Source organism: Macaca nemestrina, chromosome 4 (genome assembly GCF_043159975.1).
Source record: "Macaca nemestrina isolate mMacNem1 chromosome 4, mMacNem.hap1, whole genome shotgun sequence".
Lineage (NCBI taxonomy): Eukaryota > Metazoa > Chordata > Mammalia > Primates > Cercopithecidae > Macaca > Macaca nemestrina.
In genome coordinates this window covers 17,322,995-17,338,231 of record NC_092128.1, presented here as the reverse complement: position 1 = coordinate 17,338,231, position 15,237 = coordinate 17,322,995, and the positions used below count along the sequence as shown (strand labels likewise).

Genomic DNA, 15,237 nt, shown 5'->3' with positions numbered 1-15,237 from the left:
CCTCTGAAACAGTCCTATATCTGACTCCTACATTAAAAGTCTACTTCTTTAAAGTTTTTTTTTTTTTTTTTTTTTGAGAGGGAGTCTTGCCCTGTGGCCCAGGCTGGAGTGCAGTGGCGCTATCTCGGCTCACTGCAACCTCCGCCTCCCGGGTTCAAGCAATTATCCTGCCTCATCCTCCCAAGTAGCTGGAATTACAGGCGTGCGCCACCATGCCTAGCTAATTTTTGCATTTTTAGTAGAGACGGGGTTTCACCATGTTGGCTAGGCTGGTTTCGAATTCCTGATCTCATGATCCACCCACCTTGGCCTCCCAAAGTGCTGGGATTACAGGCATGAGCTGCTGTGCCCAGACTTAAAGTTTTCCTTTATACGTGTGTTCATGTTGTAAAAATTCATTGAATTATATACATATGATTTTTGAACTTACTTCTTTAAAGTTTTATATTTCAATAAAAAGCTTAATGATATATATACGTTATTTTCCATACATGACAAATAATCATATATACTATTTTTGAACTTATTCCTATTAAATGTTATATTTCAATAAAAACTGAAAGATATATTACATTATTTTCCATCCATGACAAGTATTATATCATACATGCTATTTTTTTTTTTTTGAGACGGAGTCTCGCTCTGTTGCCCAGGCTGGAATGCAGTGGCGCGATCTCGGCTCACTGCAAGCTCTGCCTCCTGGGTTCATGCCATTCTCCTGCCTTAGCCTCCCGAGTAGCTGGGACTACAGGCGCCCACCACCACGCCTGGCTAATTTTTTTGTCTTTTTTAGTAGAGACGGGGTTTCACTGTGTTAGCCAGGATGGTCTCAATCTCCTGACCTCGTGATCCACCCGCCTCGGCCTCCCAAAGTGCTGGGACATACATGCTATTTTTAAGTGTCGTCATTTGTTTTTTCCTGGCCCTGGGCCCTGCCTTTTTAATACTTGTAAGCCTTGCCCTACCCCATCCCATACTTTACCTCATCCCAGGGAATACATATCTTAAGCTTGTATATACCCATCAATACTTTCCATGTTTATGTCTGGGTGTGTGTATGTGTCTATCTAGACAGAGACTGTGACTGTTTAACAACAGTGTAATCATATCACATGTATAGTCGGCCAGCCCTCTGTATCCCGATACCATATCCTTAGATTCAACCAACTGCGTGCAGATAAAAAATATTTGGAAAAATAAAGAACAACAATAATAAATGTATGTAAAAAACAACACAGTATAACAACTATGTGCATAGCATTTCCATTGTATGAAGTATTATAAGTAATCTAGAGATGATTTAAAGCACAGAAGGTCCCTGATTTACCATGATTCAACTTACCAAGTTTTCAACTGTATGATGGGTTTATTAGGAGGTAGCCCCATGGTAAGTCAAGAAGCTCCTTAAGACTTTGATGGGATTATGGTTTCTACTGAATGCGCATTGCTTCCACACCATCATAAAGTCGAAAAATCATACATTAAGTGGACCCATCGTAAGTCAAAGACTGTCGGCTGCGTTGCCAGCATTAAATGCACTTTTGACTTACAATGTTTTCAACTTACAATGGGCTTAGGGGGGTGTAAACCCACAGTAAGTTGAGGAGTATCTGTATATGGGAGGATGTGCGTAAGTTACACGCACAGACTACACCCTACTATATGGGGACTTCAGCATCTGCAGATTTGGGTATCTGAGGCAGGTCGCCCAGAACCAAGGCCCTGCAGATACCAAGGGATGATAAGTTTTCTGCACCTTGCTATTCTCACACAAATGAGATCTGGTGGTCCTTCCATGTCGTCATCTTATGCTCTAATTCACTATTCGCCATGGCTTTCAATACATAGGCCTTCTAGTTTTCTACCACTGTGAACAATGTTGAATTAAATATTGTTACACATACATCATTCTGGTAGATAGATCTTGAGGAGTAAAGTTGCTGAAACAAAAGCCACGTATGTTTTATTTATTTATTTGTTTATTTATTTAGAGAAGTCTCACTCTGGCGTCCAGGCTGGAGTGCAGTGGTGCGATGTTGGCTCACGGCAACTTCTGCCTCCCAGGTTCAAACAATTCTCCTGCCTCAGCCTCCCGAGTATGTGGGATTACAGGTGCCCACCACCAAGCCTGGCTAATTTTTGTATTTTTAGTAGAGACAGGATTTCACCATGTTGGCCAGGCTGGTCTCGAACTCTTGACCTCAAGTGAGCCGCCCACCTTGGCCTCCGTAAGTGCTGGGATTACAGGCGTGAGCCACCATGCCTGGCCATGTTTTTTATTTTGATGTGCTGACATACTGTTTTGTAAAAAGACGACACTCCACATTTGTATCTGCAACCATGACAGTACCCTCTTCCCTGCATCTCCTAGGGTCTAACAGTTATGTTAATGAGCTGTCCTCAAAAGCATGGGCAGTTTTCTTTTTTCTCCCTTAGTCCCTCATCTCTGGACTCTTATGGGGAGGAATATGAGTACATTTAGGTCACATGCAGGTCACCTCCCTGTAGATTTGGAGATAATTCCAACAGAAATTTGACTCTGAAGGGAAAAATGGGTCTCAGTTATGAGCAGACAGAAAGAGAACAGGACTCAGGTCAGTGCAAGCCCAGAGTACCTCCAATGGCCCTCTGACCATTTCTAATGATTGTCTCTCAGCCTATACCATGGGCTTGGGAAACCTGTAAAGGACAATTCCTAAACTCACACGCCAATTGGCTTCCTGTTAGAGTTCTTCAATGGAGAGCAAGGATTGTGGATTGAAAGGCAGAAGGAAATCTCTTCAGCTTCTTGCTCCAGCTAGTATTTCTCCAGCAGCAGAAGACACCCACGACTCCAGTCTCCAGCTTTCCTCAGCATGCACAGCACAGGTGCAGCCACACCTCCTGAGAGGTCCCAGCATAGATGCGCAGTGCCTCCCTCAGTGATCTGAGTACTGGCTGTGTAGGGACCCCTCCTGCAGGCTCCCATGGTTTTGATCATTCTGCTTCTCTTGCTTTGTTACCCCAGCCCTAGGGGAGGGTAGAAGGCAGCCTCTAAGATAGTCCCCAGTGATACCCACCTCTTGGTATTTACAGCCTTATGCAATCCCCTCGTCCTCTTAATTTGCTTCTAAGAAAATATGGTGACATTGCAGGGCTGTCACTTCCATGATTAGGTTACAAAGGGTTCTGACTTCCATCCTGCTAGTACACTCTCTTACTGGCTTAGATAAAGCAACCTCGCATAGTGGAGAGACCCACATGGCTAAGAACTGAGGGGAGCCCCCAACTAACAGCTAGCAAGGTACTGAGGCCTTCAGTTCAAAACAGTCCTCAAGAAATTCAATCCTGCCAACACCCACATGATCTTAGAGGTGGACACCTCCCCAGTCAAACTTTCAGATGATCCCCTAACCCTGGCTGATACCATCTCATGAGAGATCATGACATAGAGAATCTGGTTAAGCCATGCTGGGATTCCTGACTTACAGAAGCTGTGAAATAATAAATATATACTGTTTTAAAACATTAATTTGGGGATTTGTTCCACAGCAATAGATGACTAATATAGGGTGTTAGTCAGGCTATTGTCTATGATTACTAATATATTGGCTACCTATTCCTTTTCTACTCCTTCAGCCTTCCAACTCCTATATTACTGATTTCCTGTATTAAAATAGTTTGAAATACCTAGCATGGTCTCTTTTCCCGGTAAGTCCCTAATTGGTACTTATTAGGATTCAAGTTCCAAGGTCTACTATTTAAGGCTCTCTACAATCTAATTTCAGAACCTAGTTCTCCAATCATTTCCCTCATGCCGGCTGACTTAATCCCAGCCAAACTAGTTTGCTCATGTCCCATGAACTTGTCTTGCATTTTTCCGTGTCCATATCTCTGCAAAGACAATAAAGTGGGGCAGGACACATGCACTGGCTGTAGCACTAGACCTCTGTTTAAAACTTGGCTCTAACTCCTATTAGCTATAAGACCTAAAGCAGTCACTAGCCCTTTATAAGCTCCGGTTGCTTTCGCTGGAAAACAAGGATTAAAAAAACATTTACTTTTATTGTAGAGAATGCTGCGACAGGTATAGATAAATAGCTGGCACAATGCGTAACTCCCAGAAGGTGCTAAGAGAGTGACAGACCATGGTCCTCACTGCTGCTCACACCTTTCCTGGTTCTGGAATCAGCAATCCTCACTCTCCACCTAGCCAAATACTCAGGGACCGCATCCTCTCCTAAGACATCTTTCCCAGAGTTCTCCCTTGGACTCTTGGCATACTTTCTCTACCAGAGGAGCCCTAGGTTTCCATGGAAACATCCTGTGGCCAACCACAGGGGACAGAGAAGAAAGAGAAAGAGGAGATTCATGTTCTTAGTCATATTTGCACCCTTCCAACACCTAACGCTTCGCTGGGTGTTTTGCTAACTGTACAAAGCCAAAGTACTTCAGAAACAAATACAAAATGAAGTAACATCAAAAGTATATTCACTAAGAAATGTCATACTTATTCATCAAACTCTTCATCTTTAGTTCAAATGTCTGGTGTTAAAATATCAGAAGCAATCAACAGAAGTAAATCCATCTTTTCACGACTGGCCTATCACGCCTTTATACTATGATTATAGAAGTGTCTAGAAAGCATATTGTTTAAGATAACTTGCTTTATGTTTTAAACAAACCAAATGCCTATGTTGCAACTCTACTCTATCAAAAGTAGGTATTTTGTATGATCCAAAGACATAAATGTTTTATTCATTAAAAATTAATCGACAGCTACTATTCCCAGATACAGATCCAGTATCACGTAAGAAAAGCAGGGCTAACCTCACCTTCATCTCAGGGTACATGTATCGGTGGATGGAAGGCAGCCAGTAGACAGGGGGCAGGCTGCTGCCTCTGCCGGGACCAGCATGGAGCACCCCCTTTTTGTCCTCATAGAAGGCGGCCAGATGAGAGTAATGTCCTGGCATCTCCAGCTGGTGCCTGCAGAAAAACACACATGCATACATGCATGCATGCATACATACACACACGAACACACACACACACACATACACACACAGAGTGAGAACAGCCCTGGTCACAGCTCTGCTACCACTCCTACCCCCCACCCACCTCAAGGGCTGTAGCACTCAGGGGCAAAGGCCCTGACATACTCCAAAGATCCCCATTTGGAGGCTGCTTAGGTCACCTCCTTTGATGCTACAGAAGATCCTCAAGAAAAGTTCAAACATGGGCCTGAAACTCCCTGACAGCACCATGGAACACATTCTTTTTCTCATGGGAAACAGACAGAATTAACAGACTATGACTAATGTCTATTGTTCTTGAGCAAGGTACGCCGCAGACTGGGTGCCACTTCCCAGAGAATGGCCGCGTCCTGTGAGAAGAGCCAGCCTGGAAGCCTAACATTCCCTGCTTAAAGCCGCTCTTTGTTTAGAGACCTCACGCTTGCCTGCTTGCTTTGTGGTTATGGAAGAATACGGAGAAGCTTACCTCCAATGTCTCAAATAAGGGAAAACAATTATTATTGGATATCATCAGGGCTCATAATTTCTGCATTAAGTATAATAATAAAGAAATAAAAAGCATCAGAATCTCTTCTCTGCCCGCCCCACTGGCTCGGGTCGCAGAGCCTGGCTGTGGCTGGCCCTGCTGGCTGACCCCAGACCCCAGACCCCAGAAGGCAGCACCCTGGGCCATTTGGACAGTGGAGAATCCTGCCCCCCAGTGGAGCTCAGGAGCACTGTGAGGACTGTTTGTCACTATGTTTAATGGGGGTGTTATAGGTTGAATTTTGTCCCCACAAAAAAGATGGGGCCCCAGCACCTCGCTCAGAATGGGAACTTATTTGGATAGCATCTTTACATAGGTAATCGAGTTAAAATGAAGTCACTGGAGCCGGCCCTGGTCCAGTATGAATGCTGTCCTTATAGAAAGGGGACTTTTGGACACAGACACACACACACACAGCAAACAGCAGGTGAACATGAAGACAAGAGACTGGGATGATGCATCTACAAGCCAAGGAACCCCAAAGATTGCCAGCGTCCACCAGCAGCTAGGGGAGAGGCCTGGAACGGATTCTCCCTCAAGCCCCAAAGGGAACTCACACTGCTGAGACCTTGACTTTGGACTTCCAGCCTCTAGAACTGTGAGACACTATGTTTCTGCTGTTGTAAGCCACCCAGTTTTTGGCACTTTGTTATGCAGGCCCGGAAAAGCCCTAATTGAGGGAGGAATAAAAGGCACCAAAACCCTCTTAGCCCATCGTTATTTTCTCAGTGTCCTACAATTTCCATCAATCAATGAACAAAAAGCAAAATACGGCTTCACTGAGCAAGGGAAACATCCCTAATTATGGTTGGCCCTGGAACAGCAGTGATTAAAAATAGGCATTCCCCGCTGCCACACTGCCTCTGCAAACTGCCACAGTGGCTTACCCCAAACTATGACACAAACTGTTCAGAGCCAAGATTTCATCAACCAACTATAGTCTTCCATTCTCCAACCATCTCCACTCTAGACTGACTTACAGCTCTTATGTCAAAGTGATGACAACAGACCTTCAGACAAATTTATATTTTAAAAAGGAAAAAAAAATCATTACTATATTCATATAATGATTACTAATGTAAGATGGATGATAGCTCCAATTTCAGGGCTCCTATACATTTTAAGTTTTGACAAGGAGGCAGTCCTCCTGTAACAAATAACTAGTTGGGAGGAGGGTGCTTATAATCATTTAGTTCACTTTTACAAATGTTCATGAGCTAGACAGGAAACCCATGGTCTAAGCTGTGTCTGACTATTCTGAGAAGATGGCAATTTCAGATACTTTTTAGGGAAGCTGGTCAAACTGATCAAAGTTTGATTCACAGAAAAATCACACAAAGGCAATTATGTTCAAAGGGGTTTTTATTAGGATGGAATTTCCCTAAAAAGAACACTGAGAATATTTTATTATATTTTAATACTATATTTTCTGTGTTAAAGGGGGCTGTGTCAGGGGTAATTTATATTTTTTCATTCAAAGGTGTTTCATTAGGATCAAATTTCCCTAAAAATACTGAGAATCATTTCATTATATTTTTAATACTACTATATTTTCTGTGTTAAAGGGGGCTGTGTCAAGGTAATATTTTTTCATTTTCTATGTTTATTGTTTGCTGATTTGCTGCTCAATTGCCTTTTCTGTTTGACTACATTAAACTGTATACTTGAATCATGATTCTAAAGAAAAGTTCGGTACAAAAGTTAGAGTCCTTTAGACAAAGAACTAATATGAGGATTCTGTCCTTTGACTGCCTCAGATATTCCTGACTGATGGGACAGAACAAGGCAATAATATGGAATCTGAACATAGACAAAAACAAAAATTGGCAGTTCCTGGATGAATGTTAAGCAACTGTTGTATGAAAGCCTCAAAATTTAAACACACTACAGATTTTGCAACAAACAAGATTGTCAAACCACAATATCAAGAAAGACCGAAAAGTACTGAAACAAGGCTCAGAGTGCTGGATCAGTTAGTCTTCAAAGATGATGTCAAAGGAGCCCTTCCTGGTGAACTTACCTACAAGAATGCAGAAATTGAGAAACCACCACACTGAAATGTATGCCAAACCACCTATGGAAACCATCCAAGAGCCGCGACACTGTAAAAACTAGAGAACAACTGGCTCAACATATATTATTAATCTGAAGCCATAGGCTGCTGGGCCAGAGACACTGGGATTCTCCTTAAGCCCACAGCTCCTTCACTGATAAAACACAGCCATATGTGGCCATGCAGATGCCCAATGCAACTGACCCTGCCTGTCCCTACCACACCAGCAATAAATCATCCACAATCAGAATCAGAGATGCCTCGTGCAACAACACTTCATCACTCTGGTGTGTTAATTATTGGTCTGAACAGGCCGGGCGTGGTGGCTCATGCCTATAATCCCAGCACTTTGGGAGGGTGAGGTGGGCGGATCGCTTGGGGCCGGAAGTTCCAGACCAGCCTGGCCAACATGGTGAAACCTGTCTCTACTAAAAATCCCAGCTACTAGGGAGTTGAGGCACAAGAATTGCTTGAACCCAGGAGGTGAAGGTTGCAGTGAACCAAGATCACACCATTGCATCCAGCCTGGGTGACAGAGCAAGACTGTCTCAAAAAAAAAAAAAAAAAAAAAAAATATATATATATATATGTGTGTGTGTGTGTATTTACATATGTGTATATATGTGTGTGTGTGTATATATATATGTATATATCTGTCTGAACAAATCGCCTCCTAGTTCCTGGCTTTGCAAATGCAGAAAAATAAGCACCCCCATTTATTACTGCTGGTGCAGGGATACAATGGCACCACCTTCTGAAGTGTAACTTACAGCTTGTATTAAATTGTACATTGTATATATCCTCTGATCCAATGATTCCCCTTCTCGGATTGTGGCCTAAAGAACTATTTCTAGATGTGAACAGTCATTTACTCATAAGGATGCTAATGTGCACGGTGGTGAAAAAAATAAGGAACACCCTAAAACCCCAATAACAGTGAAACAGTTAAATAAATTGTGATATATCTATATATTGAAATGCTGTGAAACCACAATAATATTGAGGACTATAATTCATGATACACCGGAAAGGTTAATATACCAAGTTACAAAATTTACATACTAAATGACCTCAATAATCTTTTTTTTTCTTTCCCTTTTGGAGACGGAGTCTCGCTCTGTTGCCCAGGCTGGAGTGCAGTGGCGTGATCTCAGCTCACTGCAACCTCCACCTCCGGATGTATTTATCATCTAGCTTCAATAATATTTGATCTATATGGTTATATCTATACCCTATACCTTACCATCACCACTTTTTTTCCTAGAATGTCTTAAAGAAAATCCCACCTCATAACATTTCATTGATAAATGCTTTGTAAGGCATCTCTAACTGATAAAATCTGTTTAAATAACTAACACATAATCACCATGCCATTATCTCACCTAATAATAATGCCTTAATATAAATATCCAGTCCACATTCAAAATGTAGCCACTGTCCCCCAAACGCTATTTCACAGTTGGTTTGAATCGAGATCTGAGCAAGGTAAAATGTGGTTATGAGTCATGGGTCCGTTTCTTCAATAACAGTCCCTCTTGCCTTTTCTAATTTAATTTGTAAAATTATGAAATAGTTCTCCAATATCTTCTGATTCATTAGAAATAATCATTAAAAAGACTCTTTAGAGATACTGAGGGCAAAAATTGTAGATGAAATACAAGTAAATAGGTTTGGAACATTGGAAGTCAGAAGAAATAAAAAACACAGATTAAGTGCTGCAGAAATGAAGACTAGTGAATTCATGTAAAAGCTGCTGCTGTATTCAAGTATTATCCTAACCTAGACCTGAGCTTATCTGTGCTTCCTTCTTTTCCTCATACTCTGTCACGTAAGTCTCTTCTGTTACCTATAGCCCTCTTTAATCACCAAGCTGTAAAACTTTTCTAGCTATGACTCAAAATCTAGAAGCCATAAAAAGATGAATGAATTCAAAGAAAAACACCTATATGACAAGAAGGTAATGTTAAAAGACAAATGACAAAGTGTTATATAAGTTTTCAATTTATATAACAAAGAAAAAATTTCCCTATCGTACAAACTCCTAGAAATGAATAAGAAAAGGCCGGGCGCGGTGGTTCATGCCTGTAATCCCAGCACTTTGGGAGGCCGAGGTGGGTAGATCACATGAGGCTGGGAGTTATGGCCTTTACAAGTGGGAAGAAGAGTACACATGGATACCTGAGTGGCCAGAGGGGCAAACTGAGGCAGAAGCTGTTGACTTTTTCTCAAAGTCAAGCCTTCCCTTCTTCCTGTCTGTAACCAATGCCCCAGAGTTCTAACTGGTCACAGGGTCACCCACCTAGTAGTGATGCTTCCCAGTCTGCTTTGCTGTTGGGTGTGTCTCTGTGATTGAGAACTTGACAATGGAATATGAGAAGTGAGATAGGTAAGAGAAGTGAGATATGTAAATTCTAGTCTTTCCCTCTTCCCTATGAGCTGAAATGCAAACATAATAGCAGTGAGCAGCTTTCAACATTTGGGAAAGAGCACCTTGCAATACAAAACCATTCTTAGGATATGGCAGACTAACAAGAGATGAATATGGGTCCCTGAACAATTGTATGGAACACAGCAGGCTACCTAACTTGACCACCTGCCTACCTCTATGCTATGACATGAGCAATAATCTTTTATCTTAATTGGGCCATAGTAATTTTGGGCCTCTGTTCTTGCTTTTAGCCAGGACCCTAACTAATATAATAACACCTTAAAATTTTTGGATTTTGAACCATGAGACTGTGTTGCCTACTTGGAAAATTAGCTTTTTAAAAGGAATAATATTGTTTTAAAAGTGTCAAAATCCCAATAAAATGGTCTTTTTTAGAACTTCATAATATTACTTCTGAAACAAAAAAGAAAAAACTGAGGAAATATTTTGAATACAGAAAAAAATATATGTGCAAATGTATTTTCCACAGCTCCAAAAGGTAGAGGAGCAGCTAAAAAAAATAAACAGTTAATAGAAACATGCTGCATGTTCAGCCACAGAGAATAACCAATAAATGTATGGGACAGCTCCAGCAATAAAGAGCTATTAAAATAATCATCAAAATGACAAACATGGAAGACAATGGGGAGAAAATATATGCATGACAGGCATTCCTGGAGAAGGAAAAACCAGAACGCAAAAGTTAAATATTTTATTACAGAAGAAAAAGTTCCTAAAGTTAAAAACAAAAGACCTATCTATTGAGCAAAGGGGACAAACTATCCCAGAACATTCTGATATGAACTAATAAACATTTGGCAAGTTCAGGCGGGGTGCAGTGGCTCACACCTGTAATCCCAGAGCTTTGGGAGGCCGAGGTGGGTGGATCACGAGGTCAGGAGTTCGAGATCAGCCTGATCAACATGATGAAATCCCGTCTCTACTTAAAAAAAAAAAAAATTAGCCAGGCATGGTGACGGACCCCTGTAATCCCAGCTACTAAGGGGGCTGAGGCAGGAGAATCGCTTGAACCCAGGAGGCAGAGGTTGCAGTGAGCCAAGATCACACCACTGCACTCCAGCTTAGGTGACAGAGCAAGACTCCGTCTCAAAAAACAAAAACAAAAACAAACAACAAAACAAAACATTTGGCAATTTCAGAAACAGCACAGACAAAGATAAACTCTATAGGTATCTGGATGGAGAAACTTCTCCAAAAGGACTAATTTCAGATAACAGTAGAACAGTATCTATAGCATCCTGAGGGGAAGAAGAAAGCATTCAAGAACTGTACAACCAGCTGAGGATAAAGGGAACAGGCCAACGGTATTGATCATGCAAGATCCTTTCAAAGAAAGAAACGTGTTTGATGGTAAAATTCAACCATTCAAGAATTTATTTTTTTATTTACTTTTATGTTTTAGACAGGGTCTTGCTCTGTTACTCAGGCTGGAGTGCAATGGCACAATCATAGCTCAGAACTTCTGGGCTCAAGCCATCGTCTCACCTCAGCCTCCTAAGTAGCTAGGACTACAGGTGCACACCACCATGCCTGGCTAATTTTTTTGTTTCTGTAGAGTTGGAATCTTGCTTTCTTGCCCAGGCTGGTCTTGAATTCCTGGCTTCAACTCATCCTCCTAAATTGATCCTCCTTGGCCTCCTAAAGTGCTGGGATTACAGGCGTAAGCCACCATTCCTGATCAATTTTAATGTTTATATATTGTTTCTCAGTAAACAATTGTTACATTTTGTCACATATTGTCACATTTTTCATAATCGTTTTTCTTAATTTTGGAGGAATATTTCAATGAATAGTGTATCTTACTGTGAAAAAATATTTACTTGAAGTTATAAGTAAAATTATGTTTAATATATGTCATTAACACAGCCTGTTATTTGAGAAAATTAAATCTATAAAATATTAATCCTATTTTTGTCAAGATATTTGTATTCTACAATCACATTCATGGAATATTGTCAATGGATATCTGTGAGTGTTACTATTTGAGAGGATTTTTAAAAATCCTTTGTACTTTCATATAAATTTTTAAATAATAAACATGTTTTTTCCACAAACAACAAAGTTCACACTTTCAAAGCTGAAGATCACAATTATGTTGCATAAAAATGTTTAAATAGTGATAAATTTTAAAAGTATAGACTATAAAAGTATATATTGTATATACTCAAATATGTATTTTAAACGTACACACATACACAGAAAAGAAGTGGTAACATTTTGTCAGTGCTTCAGGGATTAGGGATAAATTTTCCCCTCAAAACCTGAAATGTAATTAGGTTACTTGCATGATGAAAAAAATGTAAAGTAACTAATGGTTTTGCTGCTTCTGTTAAAAATTCTCTTCCTATCCCAGGCAACTTGGCTCATGCCTATAATCCCAGCTCTTTGGCAGGCTGAGGCAGGAGGATCACTTGACTCCAGGAGTTCACGACCAGCCTGGGCAATATAGTAAGAGCCTGTCTACCAAAAAAAATATTTTTTTTTAAGTTCTCTTCCTATTATCCCAATCATAGTAAGAATCCCAATAATAAAAAGAGTAGGCTTTTAAAAAGTTTAGGATTTCTTTGCCAACTTGGGGCGAGGAGGTAACTATTGTGGCTTTGAATAAACAAAGATCATGTACCTGTCAACAAATGATTTAATTTAAAAAAGTGATGGCAGTATTAAATCCCAACTGAAGGCAGAATATACCCCGGCTTTCATTATAGAGTGAAGACTCATCATGCAGGACGTTGGCTGAAATGAAAGGACACTACCCGAGGCGTGAAACATCGCCATGGATGTTCTTGGAAAGACATCTGCTGCTCTGGCACGCAAGTGCTGTCTCCGAGGGCTCGTGCCATATGCACCAGCTGGTGGATCCTGCTGCCTCCCTGCACATGTACGGAAGCCACGTACCGAACCTGGTTCTCCAAGAAGTGCATGTAGCGGTAAAGCAGCGTGTAGGAGGGAGAGAGGATGCCCACAGACTTCATCCGCGCGCCACGTTCCAGCTCGCTCTCCACTGGCATGTTGGCAAAGCAGGCCAGGCCGAAGAAGGGCCCCTTTCGGAAATAGCTAGAAGAGACCAAATACATAGCGTGGCTCAAGATCAGAGAGGAATTTTGAGATGCATTCCTAAACAAAACAAATGAACCGTGTCTGGAGCTGTCAATGACAAAGCTCAGCCTCAAAGAAACAAGTAGGCCAAGCCACTTGACCTCACCGATGAGACGAGAAAGGCTTGAAGAGATTACAGAACTTGCCAAGGGTCACCTGGCTGGAGCTGGGAGTTGGTCCCTGGCAGGTCTGCTGCTCAGCTGCCCGCGATCATGGGACACATCTCTTCTCTCCTGCACCACAACTAATGACTTGGATGGGAGAAGCAGAACCAACATTCCTCTTCAGGCTTCTCTGGAACTAGGACTCTCTTTCATAGCATAAACCGTGTTGATTCTTCCCTCACTTCCTGAGGCTCTGATATTTTTCATTGAGCTGCCGTTTTATTTCCTCCTCTTTCTCACACTTGTATCAGTCATGAATTCAGCCCCATGAGGAGATTAAAGCCACTTCATTACCCTCAAGGTCTTTCCATCGTTCCTTCTCACAAAACTCTCTGAATGCGCCACTACACAGGACTAAAAAATGGCCTGACTTGAAGCTGGAATTTCAAGGTTGAACACATAGATGTCCTCAGTTAACTCACACGGGGCTGAAGCCGTGCACTTTCATTAAAACCAAACCTCAGGTGAGGCCCATGTAATTTCTGAGACACTGAGAGAACCTCTACAGGTAGGGATTCTTAAGATTTGTAGGTCATGAAGCCCATTGAGAATCTGATGAAAGCTAGACATCTCGCTAGAAAAATGATGTAAACACAAAACTATCCACGTATTTTCAAGGCATTTACACACAGCACATGAAGACCTCCTAATAAGAGCCCTTCTGCTTTGGGGAGTGTGTGGAGATGGGGGGAATGGTACGAAGAAGACTCCAGTTCAGAAGTACTTACATGAAATCAGATTGTATTTTATGGGACCCACTGGCCATAGACTTGAACTCAACACCTTCGAGGTCAATATCTTGAGGTAAGCACCATTCTACCATGTTCCCTGTAGGAAAAGGAAGATGCAACATCATTCAAAGAAAATGGGTTAGTACAGGGCTTAGCACACATGGCTTCTCAATAAACCGACTGCTGACTCAGCCTGACACAGACCAGCGAGATGCTCAGAGCTCAGCTCCTCCATCACCGGCAGGGGTGACACCAGAGGACCTGGAGACGGACACTGAAGGAACCTCCCATCTCTGCCCTCAAACACTGTTCTCCTCCCTCAGAAGGATGCTGCCTTTGATTCTGTCATTCTGCTCAACCACTTCCAAATCTGCCTTTCGAGGCCTCACTTCTCTGCATGTTTTTTTAACCTTACGCCCTCATTTCCTTATCTCGTGTTCTCTCCTTAATCCCTTGAGATCTTGATTCTATCTATAGCCACTAATGACTGGGAAAAATCCCAAAACATTTTTTAAATTCTCATTCTCATTCACCTCTAGATAGGATTTGCTAATTCCTCAAACATTTCTCCTCTTTTTCCTAGATTTCCATGATAGAATACTATTTTAGTGCTTTTCCTACCTGTTTGACCAATGTAACTCTGTTTCCCTCCCCCTCTCTCTCCTAAGTGAGGTCCTTCTTCAAGGGCCAATGATATTTGCTTCCACAATTCTGGGACTCATTCACTCATCATTAATTATTTGGTTTCTCCTGAGCCAGATGCTGGAGATACAAAATCCCTGACCTCATTGAGATTAGATTCTTGAGAGAAATGAGGAGATCTAGAGGAGATTAGCAGTTATAGTGCAGGGGGATCAATGTTATGACAGAGGATAAGGTGTGATTTTTTTTTTTTTTTTGAGACGGAGTCTCACTTTGTTGCCCAGGCTGGAGTGCAGTGGCACAATCTCGGGTCACTACAAGCTCCACCTCCCAAGCTCAAGGCGATTCTCCTGCCTCAGCCTCCCGAGTAGCTGAGACTACAGGTGTGTACCACCACACCCAGCTTTTTTTTTTTTTTTTTTTTTTTTTGAGACAGAGTCTCGCTCTGTCACCCAGGCTGGAGTGCAGTGGCACGATCTTGGCTCACCGCAAGCTCCGTCTCTGGGTTCACGCCATTCTCCCGCCTCAGCCTCCCCAGTAGCTGGGACTACAGGCGCC

The 15,237-nt window shown here is 41.8% G+C and overlaps 1 protein-coding gene across 3 annotated transcripts in view; it reads right to left on the bottom strand.

Annotated features, from left to right (window-relative positions):
• Positions 1-15,237, bottom strand: part of DENND11 (DENN domain containing 11) — a 98,557-nt gene that overhangs the window by 69,656 nt on the left and 13,664 nt on the right. For all 3 annotated transcript variants that reach the window (XM_071094353.1, XM_071094352.1, XM_011723623.2), the window contains exons 2-4: positions 14,035-14,134; positions 12,942-13,100; positions 4,815-4,968 (exon numbers count right to left, since the gene is read on the bottom strand). In XM_071094353.1, coding sequence (XP_070950454.1) covers positions 4,815-4,968; positions 12,942-13,100; positions 14,035-14,134 — 413 coding nt within the window. The remainder of the gene's footprint in view (positions 1-4,814; positions 4,969-12,941; positions 13,101-14,034; positions 14,135-15,237) is intronic.